General features: G+C 40.1%; 4 protein-coding genes and 1 long non-coding RNA gene across 9 annotated transcripts in view; 3 read left to right on the top strand and 2 right to left on the bottom strand.

Moving 5' to 3' along the window:
• The window catches only part of LOC120287570 (exosome complex component RRP45A-like), a 28,342-nt gene that overhangs the window by 2,640 nt on the left and 5,745 nt on the right, over window positions 1-19,957 (top strand). For 2 of the 5 annotated variants that reach the window (XM_039300433.1, XM_039300432.1), the window contains exon 1: window positions 18,827-19,285. The exons of 1 other annotated variant lie outside the window; for it this stretch is intronic. In XM_039300433.1, the coding sequence (XP_039156367.1) occupies window positions 19,149-19,285 (137 nt within the window). In that variant the 5' untranslated portion in view covers window positions 18,827-19,148. Of the gene's footprint in view, window positions 1-18,826; window positions 19,286-19,957 lie in introns of those variants that run through there. 2 more of the 5 variants (XM_039300429.1, XM_039300431.1) reach the window with 2 other exon arrangements.
• LOC120287573 (phytosulfokines 3-like) lies at window positions 3,495-4,234 on the top strand. The gene is made up of 2 exons (XM_039300436.1): window positions 3,495-3,743; window positions 3,933-4,234. Exons 1-2 carry the CDS (start codon window positions 3,624-3,626, stop codon window positions 4,062-4,064), a joined length of 252 nt encoding a protein of 83 aa, XP_039156370.1. The 5' UTR covers window positions 3,495-3,623; the 3' UTR covers window positions 4,065-4,234.
• On the top strand, window positions 9,099-9,698 carry LOC120287575. Its single transcript, XR_005545700.1, has 2 exons — window positions 9,099-9,354; window positions 9,504-9,698. It is a non-coding gene; the product is annotated as an uncharacterized LOC120287575 (long non-coding RNA).
• Window positions 11,394-16,109, bottom strand: LOC120287569 (disease resistance protein RUN1-like). The gene is made up of 4 exons (XM_039300428.1): window positions 14,509-16,109; window positions 14,095-14,376; window positions 12,316-13,994; window positions 11,394-11,690 (listed from the first exon to the last, which is right to left on the bottom strand). The coding sequence occupies exons 1-3, from the start codon at window positions 15,655-15,657 to the stop codon at window positions 13,368-13,370; spliced, it is 2,058 nt and encodes a 685-aa protein (XP_039156362.1). The 5' UTR covers window positions 15,658-16,109; the 3' UTR covers window positions 11,394-11,690; window positions 12,316-13,367.
• Window positions 15,510-16,812, bottom strand: LOC120287571 (TIR-only protein-like). The gene is made up of 2 exons (XM_039300434.1): window positions 16,119-16,812; window positions 15,510-15,622 (listed from the first exon to the last, which is right to left on the bottom strand). Exon 1 carries the CDS (start codon window positions 16,628-16,630, stop codon window positions 16,226-16,228), a length of 405 nt encoding a protein of 134 aa, XP_039156368.1. The 5' UTR covers window positions 16,631-16,812; the 3' UTR covers window positions 15,510-15,622; window positions 16,119-16,225.

The following is a 19,957-nucleotide window of genomic DNA, read 5'->3' as shown; positions in this document are numbered from 1 at the left end:
TTTAGGTTCTGATTAACACTCAATAATCTCACAAACAAGCCCTTCACTAGAGTTCTAACAGAATCTCTCTTAATATCACGAAAGACTCTTACAAACCCTCTTAATGGTTCTAAAGGTTAATGGAGAAGTTAGGTCCAAACACAATTAATAGTTAATCCCGCGTATGTTTGGTCAACTATCAGAAGTGGGCTTATACACCCGGCCAAAGCTTTGCGAAGCCAGGACGTCAGCCGGGTGGACATAGGGACCCACCTCCAGCTTGGATACCGGACAACGCATGACCCGACGACCAATTCCGATCTGCTGGATAGTTGTCGCTATAGCATTGGTGGTCATTCTCGCATATCAATGTCAGTTGAAGAAAATTACTAAAAGAGTCCTAATCTATTGCAATTTTTTCAATTCAATTATAAATCCATTTTTTTGTCAATTCAATTAAAAATATTTTGTACTAATTCAGGTCTATTCGATCAAATTTGACCGATCGTTCTTGACATAAATGCCAACCGACGCCGACTAATATTTTATTTTATTTGTTATTAATTATTTTTCTTTCTTCTTCTTCTCTGGTTCGATCGGCCAATGGTGACGTGGCACTTGTTAATAATTTTTTTCTTTTTTCTTTTTTTTTTTTTTTTCTTTTTTTTCTCTTTTTTCTTCTTCTTTTGGCTAGTCGCCGGAGGCTATGGTTGGCAAGGCCTCACCATCGTGGACGAGCTCACCCTCACCATGGCTAGACAAGACCTCGTCCAGTGTTGCAACAACAAGGGCAAGCTCGCTAAGCACCACATTGTCGTAGGCAAGCTCACCCAACGCCTCAACGATGAGGCTTGCCCCTGCCATGGCTAGGTGAGACCTCACCTAGCATGATAATGGCAAGGGTGAGCTCGCTGTGATGGCAAGACCTACCACCTTAGCCTCTAGCTAGTTGTAGCCGGGTCCGACGACAAAGAAGAAAGAAAAAAATAATTAATTAAAAAACTCAAAAAATAAAATATTATTAAAAGAAATTGCTATATCAAAGATCGCCAAATAGCTGGCATTGATGTCAACCTTAGCCTATCAAGAATAAACTAAATTAGCACAATTACAAAAAGGTTTAGGACTGAATTGGCCAGAAAATAATAGGTTTGAGACTGAATTAGAAAATTATAATAGATTTGCAATTGTCTTGGTGATTTTCCCACTTTACTTGGGCCTTGATCAATTGCATTCAAATTCAAGACATTAATTTTAATGTGTGTTTTTCTTTTTTTTAATTGAAAGCAATGGGAAGTCTTGAATATACTAAGTTGTTACCGGACCAACAAAACTTAGTGTAAGCGTAAGTGGACTAATTAAGAGCCATGGACTCAAAGTCTTAGCCTGGCATTGGTCCAATCTACCCCCATGTGATCACAATAATTTCAAGCAAGAATTTCCCCCAACATCAAATGATATATAGCAAGCACTTAGACCAAATTATCTACAAAATTTCTAATGGCATAGATGTCCTCTCCCAAGCCTCCCAATTGGATTACCAAGAACAAAGTCATTGGACAAACAGTTAAATCATAAGTGGCCTAACAAAAATTCTTCAAACCATCCATTAATTAGCCACCACCAAGTGACTACGATTGATGAAATCACATCACATGTCGTGGTGAACTTAAACTATAGGCCGAAAAAGTCTATGGAGCTCGAGATGGACGTCTTGTCTTTCTAGGAAATTCTAGAACAATGCTAACTTGGTTTTCGGTCGCCCAATAAAGAACAAAGACAGAGACAACCTAGTTTCCACTCTATCCTCCCTGGGTTTCACAGGCAGACAGAAAGAGTAAGTGAAGGTGACGCGTCGAAATTCTCTTCGGTTCTTGTTTTCGAAATTCGGTCCTCATGCAACGATTAATTGACTAAATTGGCATCGGTGGGAATTAGCGTCGGTGGGACTATGGTGACTGACTCATAAACCTACAGGGCTGGCCTAAATAGTTTAGGTCTAAACATAACATTTCACAACATTTGTGAGATCCTTCTGGTGATAGCTGGAGGGGTAATTGTGTGGGTCGCCCCTTCTCATCCTTTGTTTTCTTAATTAGAGAAAACATGAAACTCGGTACAGCAAAAGTCTACAACGGACGGAAAGATGTTCCAAAAGTTCACACACGACTAGCGCATAAGTTCATTCTATGAGACATTTAAAGATTAATGATCAGAACTAACTTGTTTTCCAAATCAATGATACTTTACTAAAGTTTATTCTCCACTGGCCGTGACATAAATTCATATAGTATTAGAGATTTTATTAAAGCATTTCTGATTTATATCGGATGATATCTTGACCAATACTAATGACTGAATGTAAAGACTTTATAAATCAAGTAGAAGACAAATGTTAGTTAATTAATATAAATAGACATTCATTTGTTTAGCAGCATTTTTCTAATATTTTTAGGCCGCAGAATCCGCAACATTCCTATAATACGGTTACTTGCACTTGGTCAATACAGGAAAAAAGGGTGATATAAAACAAGCCTAAAATCTATGACCATCGGTTCACATGATCTTCCTTTATTCATATGCGTCGGCAGAAGAAAGGGAATTCAGTCATTGCTATCATTCTTTTTCGTCTTCACTTAATCTTTTTATATTATCGATAAGTATTGTCCAGATTAGTCGTGGCCGAACAAAACAAACTTCATTTTTTTTCTTTATGAGAATTTAGGGCACGATTGTAGAGATCCATCTATCTAAAGGGCTCATGAAACACCCTACAAAGTCATGAACTGATTAAGTTCAGAACTTTTACCTATGCAGTTGGCCCAATCTAGAGCAATTAGCATACACTTTGTAAAACTTAAATGAGCGATTTCCAATTTACGAGTTAAGAAATTCTTGAACACACTCTCTTGAAGTTTGTTGTTGATAAAAAAAAAAAAAAAAGATTTTAAACCCTAGTAAAATGTAGTTATCCTCTAGAAGCACTCTCTTTTGGCTTCTACTGGACAGAAAGAAATGGCTGTTGTCATATTATACTCCATCTTTCAAATGTATGAACTAATATCAAGCAACCCCATATAATACCGTTTGTCATTGACACAGCCATGTCAAATCATGACAAAACAAGTATAAGCATACCTTTCTTAAAAAAATTTGCTAAATATTCCATAATCGATATACAAAATCAGTATACTAAGTGATGTGGTACATTGTTATTACGTGTTAATGTATGTACAATGACCAACTTATGGATATACCTCTTTCAATCTGACGCATCTCTCTAAAACTGAAATTACTCTTTCGTTTTGCCATCTGCAATCTCCTGCCGTGAAAGCGGAGACTTAACGCACTCATCTACCCAATACTTATCCCAATATCTCTGTTTGCGTTCCTCTTTTGAACTTTGATTCATTCTGGTTGCTCCTCATAATAGAACGCATTTGATTTCTCTAAGCATCTTCGATTCGTCCCCACCGAAATTCTCTATGTCACAGTCTACCTCAATGATGACTCAAGCTACTCAGGTTCACACATACTCAGGTTCACACATACTTTAGTCAACTTTAACCATCCGCTCTATCCACCTCTCCCTATCTATATAAACCGTCACTCCCTGCTGTTCATCATCAAGAAAGACGGCAAAGATGGCCAAGATAACAACCCTTTTCTTGACGTCTCTCCTCCTCCTCTGCGCGATCTCATCCTGCTTTGCTCGCCCCGAGCCAGTGTTTCTCGATGTTACTCCAGTCCAGGCTCAACGTGCGGTGGGTCATTTATTTACATTAGATCATATAACCAATTTAGCCCGAATCCTAAAGTTTCGACCTCTGAAAGTTTTCATTCAAGTTGTTATTCGATAACAGCTTAAACTTTTAAAGCAATCAGTCGTGTGTGCACTCAAACATTTATGTCGGTAAGTTTTGTCATGTACATCTGTCTTCTCTATCTTACAGGGCGTGGAAACGAAGCACGACGTTGACTTGATGGATGAGAGCTGCAAAGGAGTTGGCGAAGAAGAATGCTTGTTGAGGAGGACTCTGGCTGCTCACATCGACTATATCTACACCCAAAAGCATCATCCTTGAACTTAATCTCCTCTGTTGGCGATTAGGAAAAAAAAAATTGAGGCTTGAACGGTTTAGTGGGCCTCTACTAACCTTGTTGTGAATTACGAAACATATACTATGGTGGGAATGAGAAATTTGCTCGTCACTGAGAGTGGATTCCGAGTGTGTTTGCTTCTGAGAGTTCGTTTCTTAATTTCAATGTTATGTTTCTTATGTACCTTTTGCCCTACTAATCTCTTTTGAGAATATTTTATTGAATGCCCTTCCAATTATGTTTCTTCTTCTTCTTCTTCTTCTTTTATTGTTGTACAAAAAGGTTCTCGAGTTCTACCAGCCAGAGAGGTTAACGAAGAGTGTTTCGAGCACAACAATCCAGTTTCAGTTCCCAAAGAAGTTATCAAGCTATAGATAAAGTTACATAAAGTAAAGAATTGGGATATTCTGCATCTAAATAGTGAAGTCACATCTTAAGTTTATCAACATTAAATATGGACACATTAGCAACACCAACCGAGTTAGGCTCCCAGAACCAAAGTACCTCAAGCTCTACCGTATCCCCAACCCCTCCCCACCCCCACCCCCGGCGCCCTTTTCTATATCTCGCTTTGCGTGCTTGACCTGGGTCCAAGGATTCGGGGTCATGGACCTCCAAATTAAAAAGAGAGAGACTAATGCTCGCTGTGCGTGCTTGACCTGGGTCCTCGGATTCAGGGTCGTGGACCTCCAAATCGAAAAGAGATAAGACTAATGAACGTGACAGCAAGACAGGAAGGTCCACGACCACGGGTTGTTAAAGGCGAGCATGTGCGGGCGTGGCGGAGCAGCAAGGGTGGTAAGACATGCTGGAGGAGAAGACATGCTCGAGAGACAAGCGACGATGCTCGGGGGACAAGATAGGCCTGCTTAGGAAAGAGGAGAGGAGACAACGACGTTGTTTCCAGGCAAGGAAGCTGCGTCAATGCCACGTTGTTTTTCTGGGTACTCCATTGACCAAAGGCCGGAAGTATGATTAAATAAATGCCCCGATATTTTCCCGACAATGTGGAATGTCAAAGTTCCTTGTTTTCTATGGCCAAAAGAAATCCTTGATTAGGACGAGCTGGATACATCGAAATGAAAAAGGAAGATCGCTTCAACATGCTGTCCTTGATTTTCTTGGGATCGTGGCTCTACTTTTGGCGTTCAAAGGTCCACCAAAACGACGGTACAGACGGTGTGCACAGCATGACTTCTTGGTCTCCACCATTTCCGGTTCCAATTTTGTCAAATGTTCTTTCTCTATAACCCTAGCTAGAGCATTGTCTTTCCACGACGCGGTTACGATCATTCTGGTCTTCTCAAGACCTTGCGTGAGAGAGAGAGAGAGATCACTTATTCAAAGTTATTGAGTGCATTTGGGGAAACTTTGATGCTTGGTGAGATTTTTCCAAAGTACTTTGTGTCGTGGAATCGCGAATAAATTGTTGGGCGTATGAAAACAGATCACTTTGAATCGTAATCACTTTTCCGAAAGTGATATTTGCCCCCACTGTATTACGTATGGGTTAAGGCAAGGTCACTTCTAAATTACAACAAAGCCACCTAAGCGCAAGATGAAATATCCACTTGTGACTCCTTCCGAACTTCCCTTGAATTTCATGAGAGGTCCAAGATGAGAAAAAAATTAATGAAGAGAGATCAAAGATGTGATTTTTGGTGATGTTGATAGTTTGTTATGGGAATAATTACGCAAATTTTTTTTGAAACTTTAGTCCAATATATAACATCGTCCCTAATCTACAACTAGAGCATTCAACCTAGTGTTTAAGGGAATTGAGTGGGGGTAGACATTTTTAGTTTCATATGTGAAATTCAACTCTCATACTTTGTGAAGAGATAGAGTAAAAATCTGAGAAAGAAATAAGAGCTAGAATAAGATAGACATTAGAAAAATAAAAAATAAAAAAAAGGTTGAGTTTTGGAATTGTACCTAACTAAAAAATGAAATGATAGGGGGAAGGGGGTGGAGAGGGAGAGAGAGATGACGGTGGTTGCTTAACGCCAATGCTTTATCAAGAGGCTCCTTTGGCAAGATCATGCGACCTCGTTAATGCCTCGCGTAGGGTCGCGCGCAAGCCTTGAGATGATCCTTTGCATGATCACTTTGGTTCTCACTTTAAGAACCACTTTACTCTTGATCATTCATTAATGATGCTGAAAACCAATTCTAATCATTTCTTTGAATATATGGAACATACCATTTTCTAGCTTTATTAATGCAATTGGGCTGTGGAGATGGCCTGACTCAGAATATATGTTTTTGTATGGAATAACCTCTTTTTTCCGTAGGCATTGCATAATTGATGGACGGATCTAAAGAACCGACTTATGTATTGAGAAGAAGACACCCCTAATAACACTCAAGAAACGATTCTATTTCCCAATGCCCCATGCTGAACAATACCCTTTTGGCCGTTTGCAATATAAGTTATTGCCCTAGCCATGCCTCGAACCGATCACTCCGGGCGAGGAACTCCCGAGTGAGGCTTAGGGAGTCGGACGCCGGTCGCCACTTTTCACCCTTTTTTATGATGCAGAGACCAAAGTTGCAACTCGAAATGACCGCAAGGGCCTATTTGAACCCTTTCATTTCTTAAGATTGCAGTTCAATCTGTCAAGCGCAAGCCCAGTTGTAATTCTTAGTCATAGGCCAACCCAATCATTATAAGTCAATGTTTCAAGACAAACGTGAGTGATTCTATAATTATGTGGTTGGTCATGATGAGAGAATACTGCCGGACACACCAATCATGTAATAATAATGATGATGATGATGATGATGATGATATTAATAAGCTATGGGGTAATGATATTCCCACAATCAAAATGTCTTCTTCCACAACTTTTTTAAACTCTATATTTCGACTGGATTAATTCGGCTCGAAAAGCTCATCCACAATCTCCATGAAGGTTCTTGAAAATTATGACAAATATAATATCTACCAAATTAGGCAACAACCAAAGTATTCTCGCTTTCTTTTCTTTTTTTTCCTTTCTAAATGCTATTATCCATGTTCCTAATTAATAATTTCATTTTTTATATAGAATTCAGGGAACAAAGTCTATCTCTACATTAATGTCCTAGGTAATTTCTAATTTGCTTAGAAAGAAATCTGAAATTTTTAGTTTAATTTGAATTTAATATAAGCTATTATAATGCTTTTAGGATTAATACCACAAAAACCTCAAATTATGTCCATTATAGTACAAATACCCCAATCTTTTTTGGTATCACTAAAATCCCTATATTTGCCCATTGTAACATAAACATCCCCATTTCTTTTTGTCATAAAAAAACCCCGAACTTTTCTTTCATGCATATGTCCTGGATGTAACTGAAATGGAATTTATATATGTCAAACATGTGTTATCCAAACTTATTTGTTAATATATGTTTTTACTTTGTCTGATGTGTCTAATAGGTCTATATGATTTCGACATGAATTATAGGTAAGATGAAATTAAATTGTCCAAATTTAGAGTAGAGTTCCATCTTACCTGGTGCAATAGCTGTGGACTTCGTACTCCCGAATTCTAATGAACCACTTCAGATTTTGAATATATACTCGAGTCGAAAATCTGATGGACTCTCTGTTCTTCAGTTGTCTTCATATGTAATCACAAAGATCTAGAATGGGGAGTCGTAGAGAACAGGGAAGAAAAGAACTTGAAGAGTTGCGTGCAAATGGTAACTAAAAATATTGCACAAAAGTCAGAGTATTCATAAATTTCCAAAGATGTAAATGGCACCTCTTTAAAGTAGCAATCTTTTTTGAACAGGTAATCTCTATCATATTACTAAACATAAATATTCCTTTTTCTTAGATCGAAAGACACAACACCCCATGAATAAACGTCTATGTTCAAAAAGACTATGATTATACATGAAAACGCACTCTATTTCATTTACAAAATATAACTTTTGAATTAAAGTCACGACTCTTCTAATGAAGGTTGAATCACGGTGTTAATAAAACTACAATGGAGTGGGGTTCGTGTTTGTGAAGAAACTGCTTCATAAATGACCAACATGTACATAAATTCGATTGATCCATCTCTGTTAATACAAGGGCACGCATCGCTCCATCAGATTAAAAAAATCACAATGCTCGTTGGTGCATAAGGCATTGTGGCGAGGCCATCGTAACGATGATCCCCATCCACCATAAGAGCCTTGCACCTGCTAAGCAAACTTGACGTTGTGATGCGCCTATTGTGGAATACTAATTTTGCTCTTCTGATTTTATTCATTATCCAATCCTATCCTAGGCCCAAAATGGCCAGTCTTGTCTCTATTTTTATTTCTTTCCTAGTTTCAGCCGGGCAGAATTTAAGGCTTCTCATCGTGAAATATGTTAGCGGAGAAAAAAACTTGCCATCGCAAAAGTGACGTTAGGGTCAAGCTAGAAAGAATGGCTCAAAACATGTCGAAAAAGCGGATTTTTCATGCTAAAAAGACCTCATACGCCTTTGGAAATCTCATGCGGCGAAGTAGGCCCTTCGATCAACTCTCTTGTACCAATGAAATAGAAGAATATCCAAACTTTTTGAATGAAAATATGCTCTGTAATACTAGCGAAAGGATTATTGCTAATCTGAAGATCAAGGATCGACTCTTATGCGTTTTCATAGATAAAAACATTTCTTATCAAGTGATAACCTCGTGTCAAATTTCTAAGATGAATTCTAGTTAAATTTCTTTTTCTTTTTTCTTTTTTTTGGGGGGGAGGGGGTGGTAGATCGATTCTGATCATAATAGTTTTAGGAGCTCCTAGCCTAAACTCCAGCCTAGTGAGTAATTTGCTAGAGTCCACAAAAATCAACTATAGTTCCCTTGATCCCCAAATTACTCGGAAGTTATTATTAGGGGTGTCAAGAACCGAACCGAAAACCGAACCGAACCGAACCGAACCGAACCGAAAAAATCGGTTTTTTTTCGGTTCGGTTCGGGCTTGTTCGGTTCTTGTTAAAAACCGAAATCTCTTTTATCGGTTCGGTTTTTATCGGTTAACCGAACCGAACCGAACCATAAACCGATAAAATCTCTTTTATCGGTTCGGTTTATTCTCTCCCGTCCCGTTAGTCCCGACTGTAGGGTTTATTCTTTCTCGACTCTGGCCCTCTCCTCTCGTCTCGTGTCTCCTCTTGGTCGGCTTGGAGGTGCAACGGCGACGGCGGCAGGGACGGCGACGGCGGCAGGGACTGCAACGGCGACGGCAACCGATTGAGGGACAGGAGCGAGTTCTTGGGAGGCACGCTTCACATCAAGGTCCGTCCTTTAGCTTCATTGCGTCGCTTTGGCTTGGTCCCTGTTTGGTTTTGAGTGCGATTCTGGAATTTCTTTTTTGGGTGGTTTGAGCTTGTGGTCACTGATGCCGAGAGGTTTTCTGTTGGACTATTATGTCGGGTTTGGTACAGTGGAATGGAATGAAATCGGGAAGTGATGGGGAAAGCAATGGACTGGAGTGATGATTCCAAGTCTTGGTTTTTGTTCAGTGATTGTGGAGGACGGAATGGAAATCCTTGTGTTTGAGTGCGATTCTGGAAGATTTTGGGAGGTTTGAGCTTTTGGCGGTTTGGTAATGTGGAGAGATGGTCACTCTGTTCACAAGCTTTTGAACTTTTCTGGTCTACTGTCACTGCTTAATTCAATTCGCTGCTGTTCGATTTTGTGATAATTAGGTCAGACGATAAAGGGTTTGTTTTAGGTAAAGCTATCGAACTAAGTGCATATCTTGGAATTCTGAAAGGAAAAGTGCACGGATGTTTTATCCTAATAACAATTCGCTTCAGCAGATCATATTTAGACTTATAATAGGACTGTAGTTAAAATAGTATAGTGACAGAGATGAAAGGACTTCCATAAGTACTTGGTTTTCATGTGATTGAAGTGAAGATCTCGTCCTCACTTAGTCCAACAGCAAGATGGAGATCTTAATGCAATATAAGAAAAGTTCATGTCTCTGGAGTGTACTTCACTGATGCATCTAGTGAAGTGCTTCATGATTCTCTAGTGGAATTGGGGTTCCCTCTACGTGACACATTCAGGAGAGAGGCAGATGATCGTATATTATATAGCACAAATCTCTTCAAAATCATTTCCCTCATACTTCTGTTCTTTAAAAGTGACCAGAGTACTCCCGAGGGGGTAACATGTCTTTATACGCAGGACAGTTTCTCCTCCTACATATCTGTAAAAACTGCCTGTACAGGTGATCCTTCTGTGAGCATCACATGAGAATCAAAATAGCAGTGATAGCCTAAAATAGATCGTGTGGCTCCTCGTGTGAAAGAATAGCTACCAGTAGACAGTGCTTCCAAGGTCTATTAATTGATTGGCCACTACGTTGTCTAAACTGATTGCATAAACAACTAAGGAACAACGGACTGAGTATTTATCCTCCTCTATACACTATATACGTTGATCTTGGTCTTCAATCTGGATAGGGAGCTGAGAGCTGACTTCATTGAAACGATTATTGAATCGCTGGCTTCAGTTTGAAGTCTCTGCTCATCTTTGTCTGAAAATGGGGGGAAGCGTTCCAATCATAATCCTTGTCCAACTTCATCTGGTGTTGGACTTGATGTATAAAGGTCACCCAACCTTCAATTCCATGCACTCTGGTTGTAAAGAGCAAGGGATTGCTCCCGAGGAGCGTGAAGGTAGAAATTTGTCATGTTGATTGCTGTTCAATGCGTGGTTCAATCACTTTCCATAAGATCAGCAAGTGTGATTTTACCACAGTTGCTGTCGTCTAAAATGTCAAATTGGTTGCAGATCGGTGCAATGTCCTTTTCAGCTATTTTACCCATCTCTTTAAGCTTGTATACAACGTACTCAGCTTTGGTGCAGGAATCAAAGTCAACATTAGAGTTTCTTCTTGCTTGACTTCTCTTCCTCGCTTCTCATGATGTGATAATTTCAGGAGAGTGAAAGGGTTGTAACAAGGGAAGAAGGAAGAGATCTAGCTCAAAGACATAGATGTTCGTTTCTTGAATATAGCACAAAAACTAGAGAGAACATCAATCAATGCTTCAGGGAGCTTATATAGAAGGTAAGCCGTCCCGAAAAAAAAAAAAAAAAAAAAAAAAAAAAAACCGAAACCCAAAATTTGAAAACCGAAAAACCGAACCGAACCGAACCGAACCGAACCGAATGGTTCGGTTCGGTTCGGTTCGGTTCGGGACTTATTCGGTTCGGTTCGGAAATTTTCTCTAACGGTTCGGTTCGGTTCGGTTTTTCAAAAAAACTGAACCAAACCGAACCATTTACACCCCTAGTTATTATGTATAAGACATATAACCTAATTAAAAAAATTTAACTGTAATTACACCAAAATCAAGAAGACAATTGCGATTTATTGCCACATCGAACTTTCGGCTATTTACATTACCAAAACATAAGCAATTTCTGTGATGTTCATCATATAAAGACTTCAACAATCCATTCTAACAAGTTTTTAATATATTGGCAAACGGAATTCTAGCTTGCGATCCCGTGCTTCTGCGAATAATTATCCGATGACTCTTGTCTTCTTTTAAAGACCTCCCTCTCTCCTTCTCCTCCACTACACGTGTGACTAGTCTTCGATTCAGGGTATGCTCCTATACACAGATTTAAAAAATGACCATTAGGAATGAAATAATCCTTTTTTTGAAAAACCACGAAACAAACACTGGTTTGAGTGAGGCTAATGATATTTCAACACCCTTAATAACTTCTTCCACAAGTATTACACAAGTATGTTGCATATTAAGTTGTAACATGATCATGGAAGAAGTTATGTCTGTCGTGAAAGCAAACTTTCGAAATCTTCGAATGTTGAAGAAATTATTATTAACTGTCATTATTATTATTATTACTATTATTATTATAAAATTATCATTTCATCAAGTAATCGAATCCATTTTGTCTTAACAAACACAAAGTCCTTGTCAGCATCTTTTAAAGAATATGAGCAAAGTCATCACCCATTTATGAACCACGGTATAATTTCCACAATAACGCGAATTTTATTTCACAAAACACGAATAAGACCTTCCTTTTTGATTTCTGTCAAAATTCACAAATATTACAAGAGTGATTCGTCCTGCGATCATGCTGATACTAAAGGTGAACATGCATGCATGCTATATACTGAATCTTTCTAACAGGAATAGATAGACAATTACCCAGGAAGAAAAGGAAAACTAAAAACAAAGGGGAAGAAGAAACCAAAGAAAAATTTACCGACTGTAAGAGAACATGAGATGATTCTTCCTTTCTAGAGTTGGCTGTTGACATCGTCCCCACTACGACCGTAAGTATCCTTCCATTTTTCGTAAAAGCCAATAAAGTAAGGTGAATTCGCACATCCTGCAAATGTCAAAAAACACTGGTCTTGAAGTTGTAGATCAGGCAAATTTTGCAATGGACAATCTGAGAGACTCAATAGCCGCAGCTCCTTTAGTTTTGATACATCAGGCAATCTTTCTAAGCAACTGCATTTGTAAATACTCAATGCCTCTAGCGATCCCAATTTCTCCACGCCTCGAATCTCCATTAGCTTTGGGCAATCAGTCACTCTCAATGATCGGAGCCCCTTCAATCTTGATACGGTTAGCCTTTCAAGATATTCACCATCGCTCACGGCCAGACTATGGAGTTTCACCAGTTGTTGTCCAAGCACCTTATCAAAATTGACCTCCTTTAGCCGACATTTACAAAGGTCCAAGTCGGACAGATTTGTCAAGTTGGAAAAGAGGGACCTTTCCATCGGTGACCTAACATCAAACAGAGACAATCTTTCAAGACTGGACGGAAGCCCCTTTAGAGATTGGGGCTTAACACAAGTAATCTCAAGAATACAAAGCCGAGAAAGAGTAGCCAAATTAATCGGAGGAAATGTGACATGTCTAATGACAAGCTTCAATCTCTCCAAACTAGATAACCCCTCGATCCACTCTATTTTTGGAGCTGGACAGAAATATTGCAATGTCCGAGGAGTGTCATCCCATGCATGAAGATTGACTAAGGTAGTTAGATATGAGAGGTTAGGGGCTGTCAACAACAAACGAGGTGGGAACTCCAAAACCTTCAAACTCACAGGGAGCTCTGGCAACTTTTCAAGTTCATCACACCTATCCAAATGAAGTTTTTGGAGATGAGAAAGCTGATTCATAGTTGTGGGCAATCTCCTAATCTTGCTCCGTGCTAGATTTAGTGTCCTCAAAAAGCATAGGCCCCTGATTTCATTTGGAATTTCCCCCTTCAGATTTTCACAACATGAGGCTTCTAACCATTTAAGATTCTCTAGCTTCCCTATGGCCTCTGGTAGCTTTCTTATCGCACTCCCACGTAGACATAAAATCTCCAATCCTTTTAGGTTCCCAACACAAGGAGGTAATTCTGTGATATCTGTATACGCCAAATTTAGCTTTATCAAGGAAACCAACCCTCCTATTGAGTCCGGTAGCTTTTTTTATTGGAGCCATAGAAAGACTCATCTTCCTCAACTTTTTTAGATTTCCAATAGAGCGAGGTAATCCTGTCATTTTTGTGCCTCCCAATTCCAACTGAAGCAGTGATGTCATTTTTCCAATGGATTCCGGAAGTTCAAAGAATGCCAGATTTTCCATCTTCAGGGTTTTCAAATTTTTTAGATTGTCCATTGAGTCCAGCCAGAATTGAGGTACCACACACGGACTGATCTCCGTTGAAGCTTCTTTCAGTAAACTCCCTAAACGATTGCTCCTACTTATTTCCAAGTATTGCAGGTGCTCCTGTTTACCAATGGATGGGTCAATCTGAACCAAGCTTTCACAATCTTTGAACACCAGTCTTTCTAGAGTGGAGCACATAGAGAAATCGGGCATCTTGATTAAGCTTTTGCAACTCACAAGACTGAGAGCTTTTAAGTTACTTGTCCCCTGCAAAATAAGCAATATAAGAAGAGACAACTATCAACATCCCCAAATGAGGAGAGAAATCTCGTTTAATGAACAATATGCATGTCAGCAGGTATAGTACCATAATTTGGCTCCAACCATCCCAATCATTCGTTATATCGCTTTCTGAAATTTTGAGGACAACTAAGTTGCTTGGACAAAAGTTGGTTGCTTGAAACTCTGAAGGACAATGACGCCACGAAAGCCATCTTAGTTCAGAGAAGAGACTCTCGAAGTCTCCAACAAAGTTCCCTCCGTCTAATTCAAGGAACCTTAGGCTTTCTAGATTAGAAAATTCGTCATGAGTAAAGTTGTGGGATTTAGAATGTCCATCAAGTTTGAGCGCTGCTATATTTTCTGTTCCCTGTAACAGAAATTAAGGATCAGATAGCATGAACTCTGATTAGAAAATGAGATCACACAATAAACCCCTACAATATGACATATGCATTCTGTTTTCAGTCCAACATAAAAGTTGTCAGCTAGATCGACACACCTTTTTTTGGCGTATGACCTGCATAGCTGACCTTGGACACCACAACCTGCTACGGCTTCCGGGACGGTTGGTGTTCTCTTTACGAACAATTTCTCTTCCAAGGTCTTTGAGTTGGTCATGCATCCATAATTTCTCATGATACACGACCCTTATCAAGGACTTGTTGATAAGGACATTAATTGCGAAATTTGGAAAAAAGTGGTCGCAAGATTTCCACATGAGAATTGCATCGTCGATTTTTTCACCAGCCATGTGACATGCGATATCAAGAAAAATTTGTTTCTCATTGTCCTTCAACATTTCGTAACTTATCATCAATTTATCTTGGACCTCTTCATCAGGCATTTTCTTTAACTTTTTCAGCATGTCATTCCACACATCCTCTCCTTGGTAGTAAAGAGAGGATCCGATGACCCTTAGAGCCAGAGGAAGTCCACCTGTGGTTCTAACTATCTGGGTTGCTGTGTTGGCATAATCAGTTGGAGGGCTATCTCTTCTGAAAGCGTACTGGCTAAAAAGCTCAAGAGCATGATGAAAAGGCATTTCCTTCATTTTATAGATGTAAAACCCACTGTCTCCTGGTCTTTCCTTATTGATTGGCAAATATCCAATATCCCTGGTTGTGATGATAATTCTGCTGCCAGGACCAAACCAGTCGCACTTTCCGGCTAGTTTCATGAGCTGGTTTATATTGTCAACGTCATCCAAGACGATGAGAACTTTCTTGTGACAAAACCTTTTTTTTATCATGTTGATCCCGTCATTGGGGTCGTAAATCCTTTTGGGTTGGTGCTTGAGAATATCTGATAATAGTCTCCATTGCAATTCTCCGATTTTATCATCTTGGGAAGATTCACGAACATTTGAAAGAAAGCTATGACCAGAGAATTGGTGAGAGATCCGATTAAAAACAGCCTCAGCAAGGGTTGTCTTACCGATGCCACCCATACCGTGAATTACGACGAAACGCACATCAGGGGAACCTTCTTGCAGTAAGTGCGTCATTTCCTCCAAATGATCATGAATTCCAACTAGATGGTCGGGCAAATTTCTCAGCCTTTTGTTCAGTCTGGTCAGAACCTCATCGACAATATGATTGATAACTGCACCTTGCCTGCAATATCCATATAAATGGAGCACTTGATTCATGATCTATTACCGAAGATTTTTTCTTTTTGTGTATTGGTCTACAGCAATATGACCTATCTGCAATGAATATCTGCATTTGACCAACAATCCAGGCTAGATTTGATGCACAGCAGATGCTATGCTAATAGTTACTTTGAGAATGCATCCTATTTCCGCAAAACTCCATTCATATGGGATTGACATTTTGTGAGAGGACCGACTATTCTCTGCATCTCTAGCGCGAATGCAACAATCCGTCGAAAAACACCCAAATCGAGCTAAATGAAGTCGATGTTTGAATTCGTAACAGCGAAGTAAATCCGACGTGCGTGTTGTCGTAACTCTCATATTGATGAATCACTCATGATATGCGAAAGAATCGATCAGACATGAAGCAAGACTGAAACATTGAAACTCCTTTTTCAAACTAAAAAGGAACTGCAGTATATAGAGGAAACCAGCTGCAGAGTGCAGAGCCTTACCCTTTGTTCTTCAAATCCCATCCGTCGATATGAGCGACCTCTATCAGAGCATCCTTCCACCGCTGCACCACATCGCAGCGGAACCGATCCTCATGCTTTTTCAAGGCCTAGTCGTACAGTCCAGTCCGTAGCTTAACGTCTTGAGCACCCACGTCGAAGAAAATAGGGAAGATCACTTTGCCGCTCGGTCCTCTGGATCTCTTCGCGATGCGCGCAAGCTCGCGGAGACACCACGCACTGGATGCGTAGTCTCTGGAGAAGACGGTCACGTAGACCTCGGAGTTGTCGATGGCGCGCCGGAGCTCGCGTCCGATCTCCTCGCCTTTGGGGATCTCCTCCTCATCCCTAAAGACTCGGACTCCGGCTCTGTCCAAGGCGTGGTAGAGGCAGTCTGTGAAGCTGTTGCGAGTGTCCGGTCCTCTGAAGTTCAGGAACACCTCGAATTCAGCCCCCGGCGGCTCGCCATCGTCGCCGGCGGCCGGATCTGGGGACCAGGCCCCCTTCCTCTCCATCTTCAGGAGCTGCGCGCGCCGGCTTCAACTGGGAGACCGAGCGGCCTGATCCCTCGAGACAACTTTAGCTTAGGCCTTTCCAGATTCCCCCCATCGGAGACGATGGAACTCCTTTCCCCGAGCTAAGGCCAACGCTATTTTAGCTTTAGGCCTTTCCAGATTCCCCCCTTACTTGCTGATTATTTAAGTGTAGCCGGCTAGGTATTCTGATCAAATTGATTGCGTGCTCTTTATAAATAATTTTTTTATTTGACTTGGGATATCTTTTTAAACTTATCCAAAACAACATTGCCCAATCTTTCATGGATCGCTCAAGCAAAACGAGTCGTACCAAGTTTGGGCAAAACGACGTCGCACGGGAAGGATGAAAATAGCGCTTGATCTTCATCGTTCGAGGAACTCCTCATTGCTCGCTCACTGCCGCGCTTCGTCGCTCGCTCACTCGTCGCGTCGCTCGCTCGGTCATCGTCATCGCTCGCCATCACTCGGGTGTTATCTCTATAACCCTAAGTCATCTTCTCTCCCTAGCTTAATTGATTGGAAAAATTAGAGTTCTGAGGGCAAATTAAGGTTGTCGATGTAGCTGTGGCCCGTGGGAACTATGGCACTAGAGAAGGAATCGCTAAACAATGAAACTGTGATTGTGAGAGACCTCAATTTGTTTAATCAATTGGGCACGCTAGCTTTGTTGCTTTGTTTTTATTAATAACAACTGTTAAGTCATTCTTTAATTAATTAGTTATGATCATGGGTACCTCAATGTGAAGTTATTGTCCTTTTTGCATTATGATCTCAAAGGCAATTTTTTTTTCTTTGGGTGCAGCATCTGCTTGGGTATAATTTTATAGCCATCATTATTTGTTATGGTAAGGAATTTGTTATTGGCACCGAGGAGTGAGAATATACTAGTGGAAATGACGGTACTATCTTCTTCAAAATAAGGAGGCTATCATATATTGAATTCGTGAGGAGTATAATGCATTTTATTGATGCAAAGTACAAAAATTGCATCATTGTGTTCTTGGGAAGACCTTGAAGGATTGTTTGAGGTATTTCAGTGATGATAATGGTATTAAGCATACTATGAACCATTATCTTCATGGTGAGCTAGTTAAAGTGCATGTTGAGTATTATAGTGATAATAAAAATGATGAGATCACTTAAATAGAAAAGAAGGAGATAGTGTTAAAGCAAATACTTAGGTTGGGGATGAATCTATTTTGAACGAAGGACAACAGGAAAAGTAGGAGAGGGAAGCAAGTCATATAGAAAACATTCAATAAATAGGGATATGTCCTGAAGTATCTAGAGAAGACATAATTAATGAAGAATTGACTAGATTAGATTGGACAATCACTTTATCTAGTGAATCAGATAATGAAGCTTTGACAAGTGTAAATTTTCAAAGTGATGATGATCTTTAAGAATTTGCACAATTAGGTAAAAATGGAGGGGATTTGTGGGAAATAAATTTACAGCATTTAGAAAGGCATGAATTTCAACCAGTAAATATGAATGATGGAACTCCAGCTACTAGTAACCAAATTGAATATGAAGAAAATGGCGGTGACAATAACAGTGCTAGTTTTGAGAATGAACTTGAAGATGATGAAATACTTGTACATACAAGGAAAAATAAGTCTCCTTTATATGATTCGACTTTTGCATGTCTTGTTTTGTTTGTAGATATGAAATTTGATGATGCAAATAAAAAGCTACTATTAAGAACTCCATTGCTGAATAAAGAAGTGTTGGATTTATTTCTTAGATTGAGCTGAAATAATAGATATAAATGTATATATAGATCACATGTGTATAAGTTTGAGTTTTTCCATAATATTAAAAAAAAAAAGTTTGAGGGTATTTGTATTATAGTGGGGAAATTTACTGATTTTTTGTGAAACAAAAAAAAGAAGAGATATTTGTATCACAACAAGCATAATTTGGGATTTTTGGTTTTTTTGGTATTTACCCTTTGATTATTGTCCAATCTTTTTTTTTTTTTATGACCAAAAGAACCCATAAGCCGACAGTGATCGACAAACCTTGAGGTGACGGCAAATGACCCACCACCCCCATTGCCCAATCATTTTTATGCTAGAGATTGTGGGTAAAATGTTTTGAAGGGTAAATTAGTCCAATCGAAATAAAAATTGCGGAAGAAGAGTTTTTTTGCCCGTTATACCTGAATAAACCCTAGTTCGATTTTTCTTTAGCCAATCTACTCCAGTTTCAAAATCCGAAAGCCTTTTCCTGTAATCCGAGAGCCGAATCGTTGACGGCCGCCGCCGCCGCCGCCCAAGGTCGGCATCGACCGGACCTCGAGGTTGCTGTCAAGTAGCTCAGAACCAGAGGCTCACCGTCGTCCCATCGCCGATACCGTCGCTTCCGCTGTGCCGCCGCCGTCCGTCTCGTCCACCCAAGCGCTCCGGCCCTCGGCAGCGCTCGCCTCAGTCCCCCGGCCCCTCCGCCCCTTCGGCGTCCTCTTCCGGCGGCCCCTGATTTATGCTCGTGAAGAATGGAGCAGAGGCTGGCGAACACATGGCGGATGACCGTTAACGAGAAGAAGTTCATAGAAAGCGCTTTGCTCTCCGGCCTCAGGGTCGATGGCCGGAACGTCTACGACTATCGCAAGCTGAGCATCAACTTTGGCAAGTAAGTTGCAGCCTCTCTTCTCTGCAAAGCTTGCTCCTTTCGGCGTGTCGAAGCAATGTGAGCGGGATATTGGCAAAGTATTTCTCAATTGGCAAGCGACTTTTCTCCCCTCGTAGAGAAGTGTGCTGTGTCTATCGGTGTTGGCATGCTGTCTCGGTTTTTTCAGTAGTAGTAATTCACACAAGCGGACACTTTTACTGGACCGTATATTGATAAACGCAAAATTCATACGAAAGCAGATGAGTTTAACATAAATCATGATTTTGGCACACGTACTCTATACAAAGAATGATGCTTTGTGATGAACAATATTTCATGGACTCAAATTCAACTAGTGAACACAAATCGACAGGCCTTAATATGCTAACATGGTTTAGACTCGTGACTCACTTCAGTGTTTATGGTCTAATGGGGGGACTTGATGCATCGCTGCGGTTTGTCTTTGTAGGCGGTACGGGTATGGTTGCCGTGTTTACATGTGGAGATGATTGTTTATGGATGTGATGCTGATTATGAATAAACAAGTACACTTGTTCCTTCGGCTAAAAATCTTTCACATTTGTTTGTTCGGAGTCCATGTAGCATAAGTCTATAGTTGTGTTCACTTTCAAGTTTCTTTGTCTGATAACTTTAGGGTTAAATAGCTTGATGTGCTTGTTTTACTTTGATTTT

The sequence above is a fragment of the Eucalyptus grandis genome, chromosome 8 (assembly GCF_016545825.1).
Source record: "Eucalyptus grandis isolate ANBG69807.140 chromosome 8, ASM1654582v1, whole genome shotgun sequence".
Taxonomy (NCBI): domain Eukaryota; kingdom Viridiplantae; phylum Streptophyta; class Magnoliopsida; order Myrtales; family Myrtaceae; genus Eucalyptus; species Eucalyptus grandis.
This window is presented reverse-complemented; position numbering and strand designations above follow the sequence as displayed.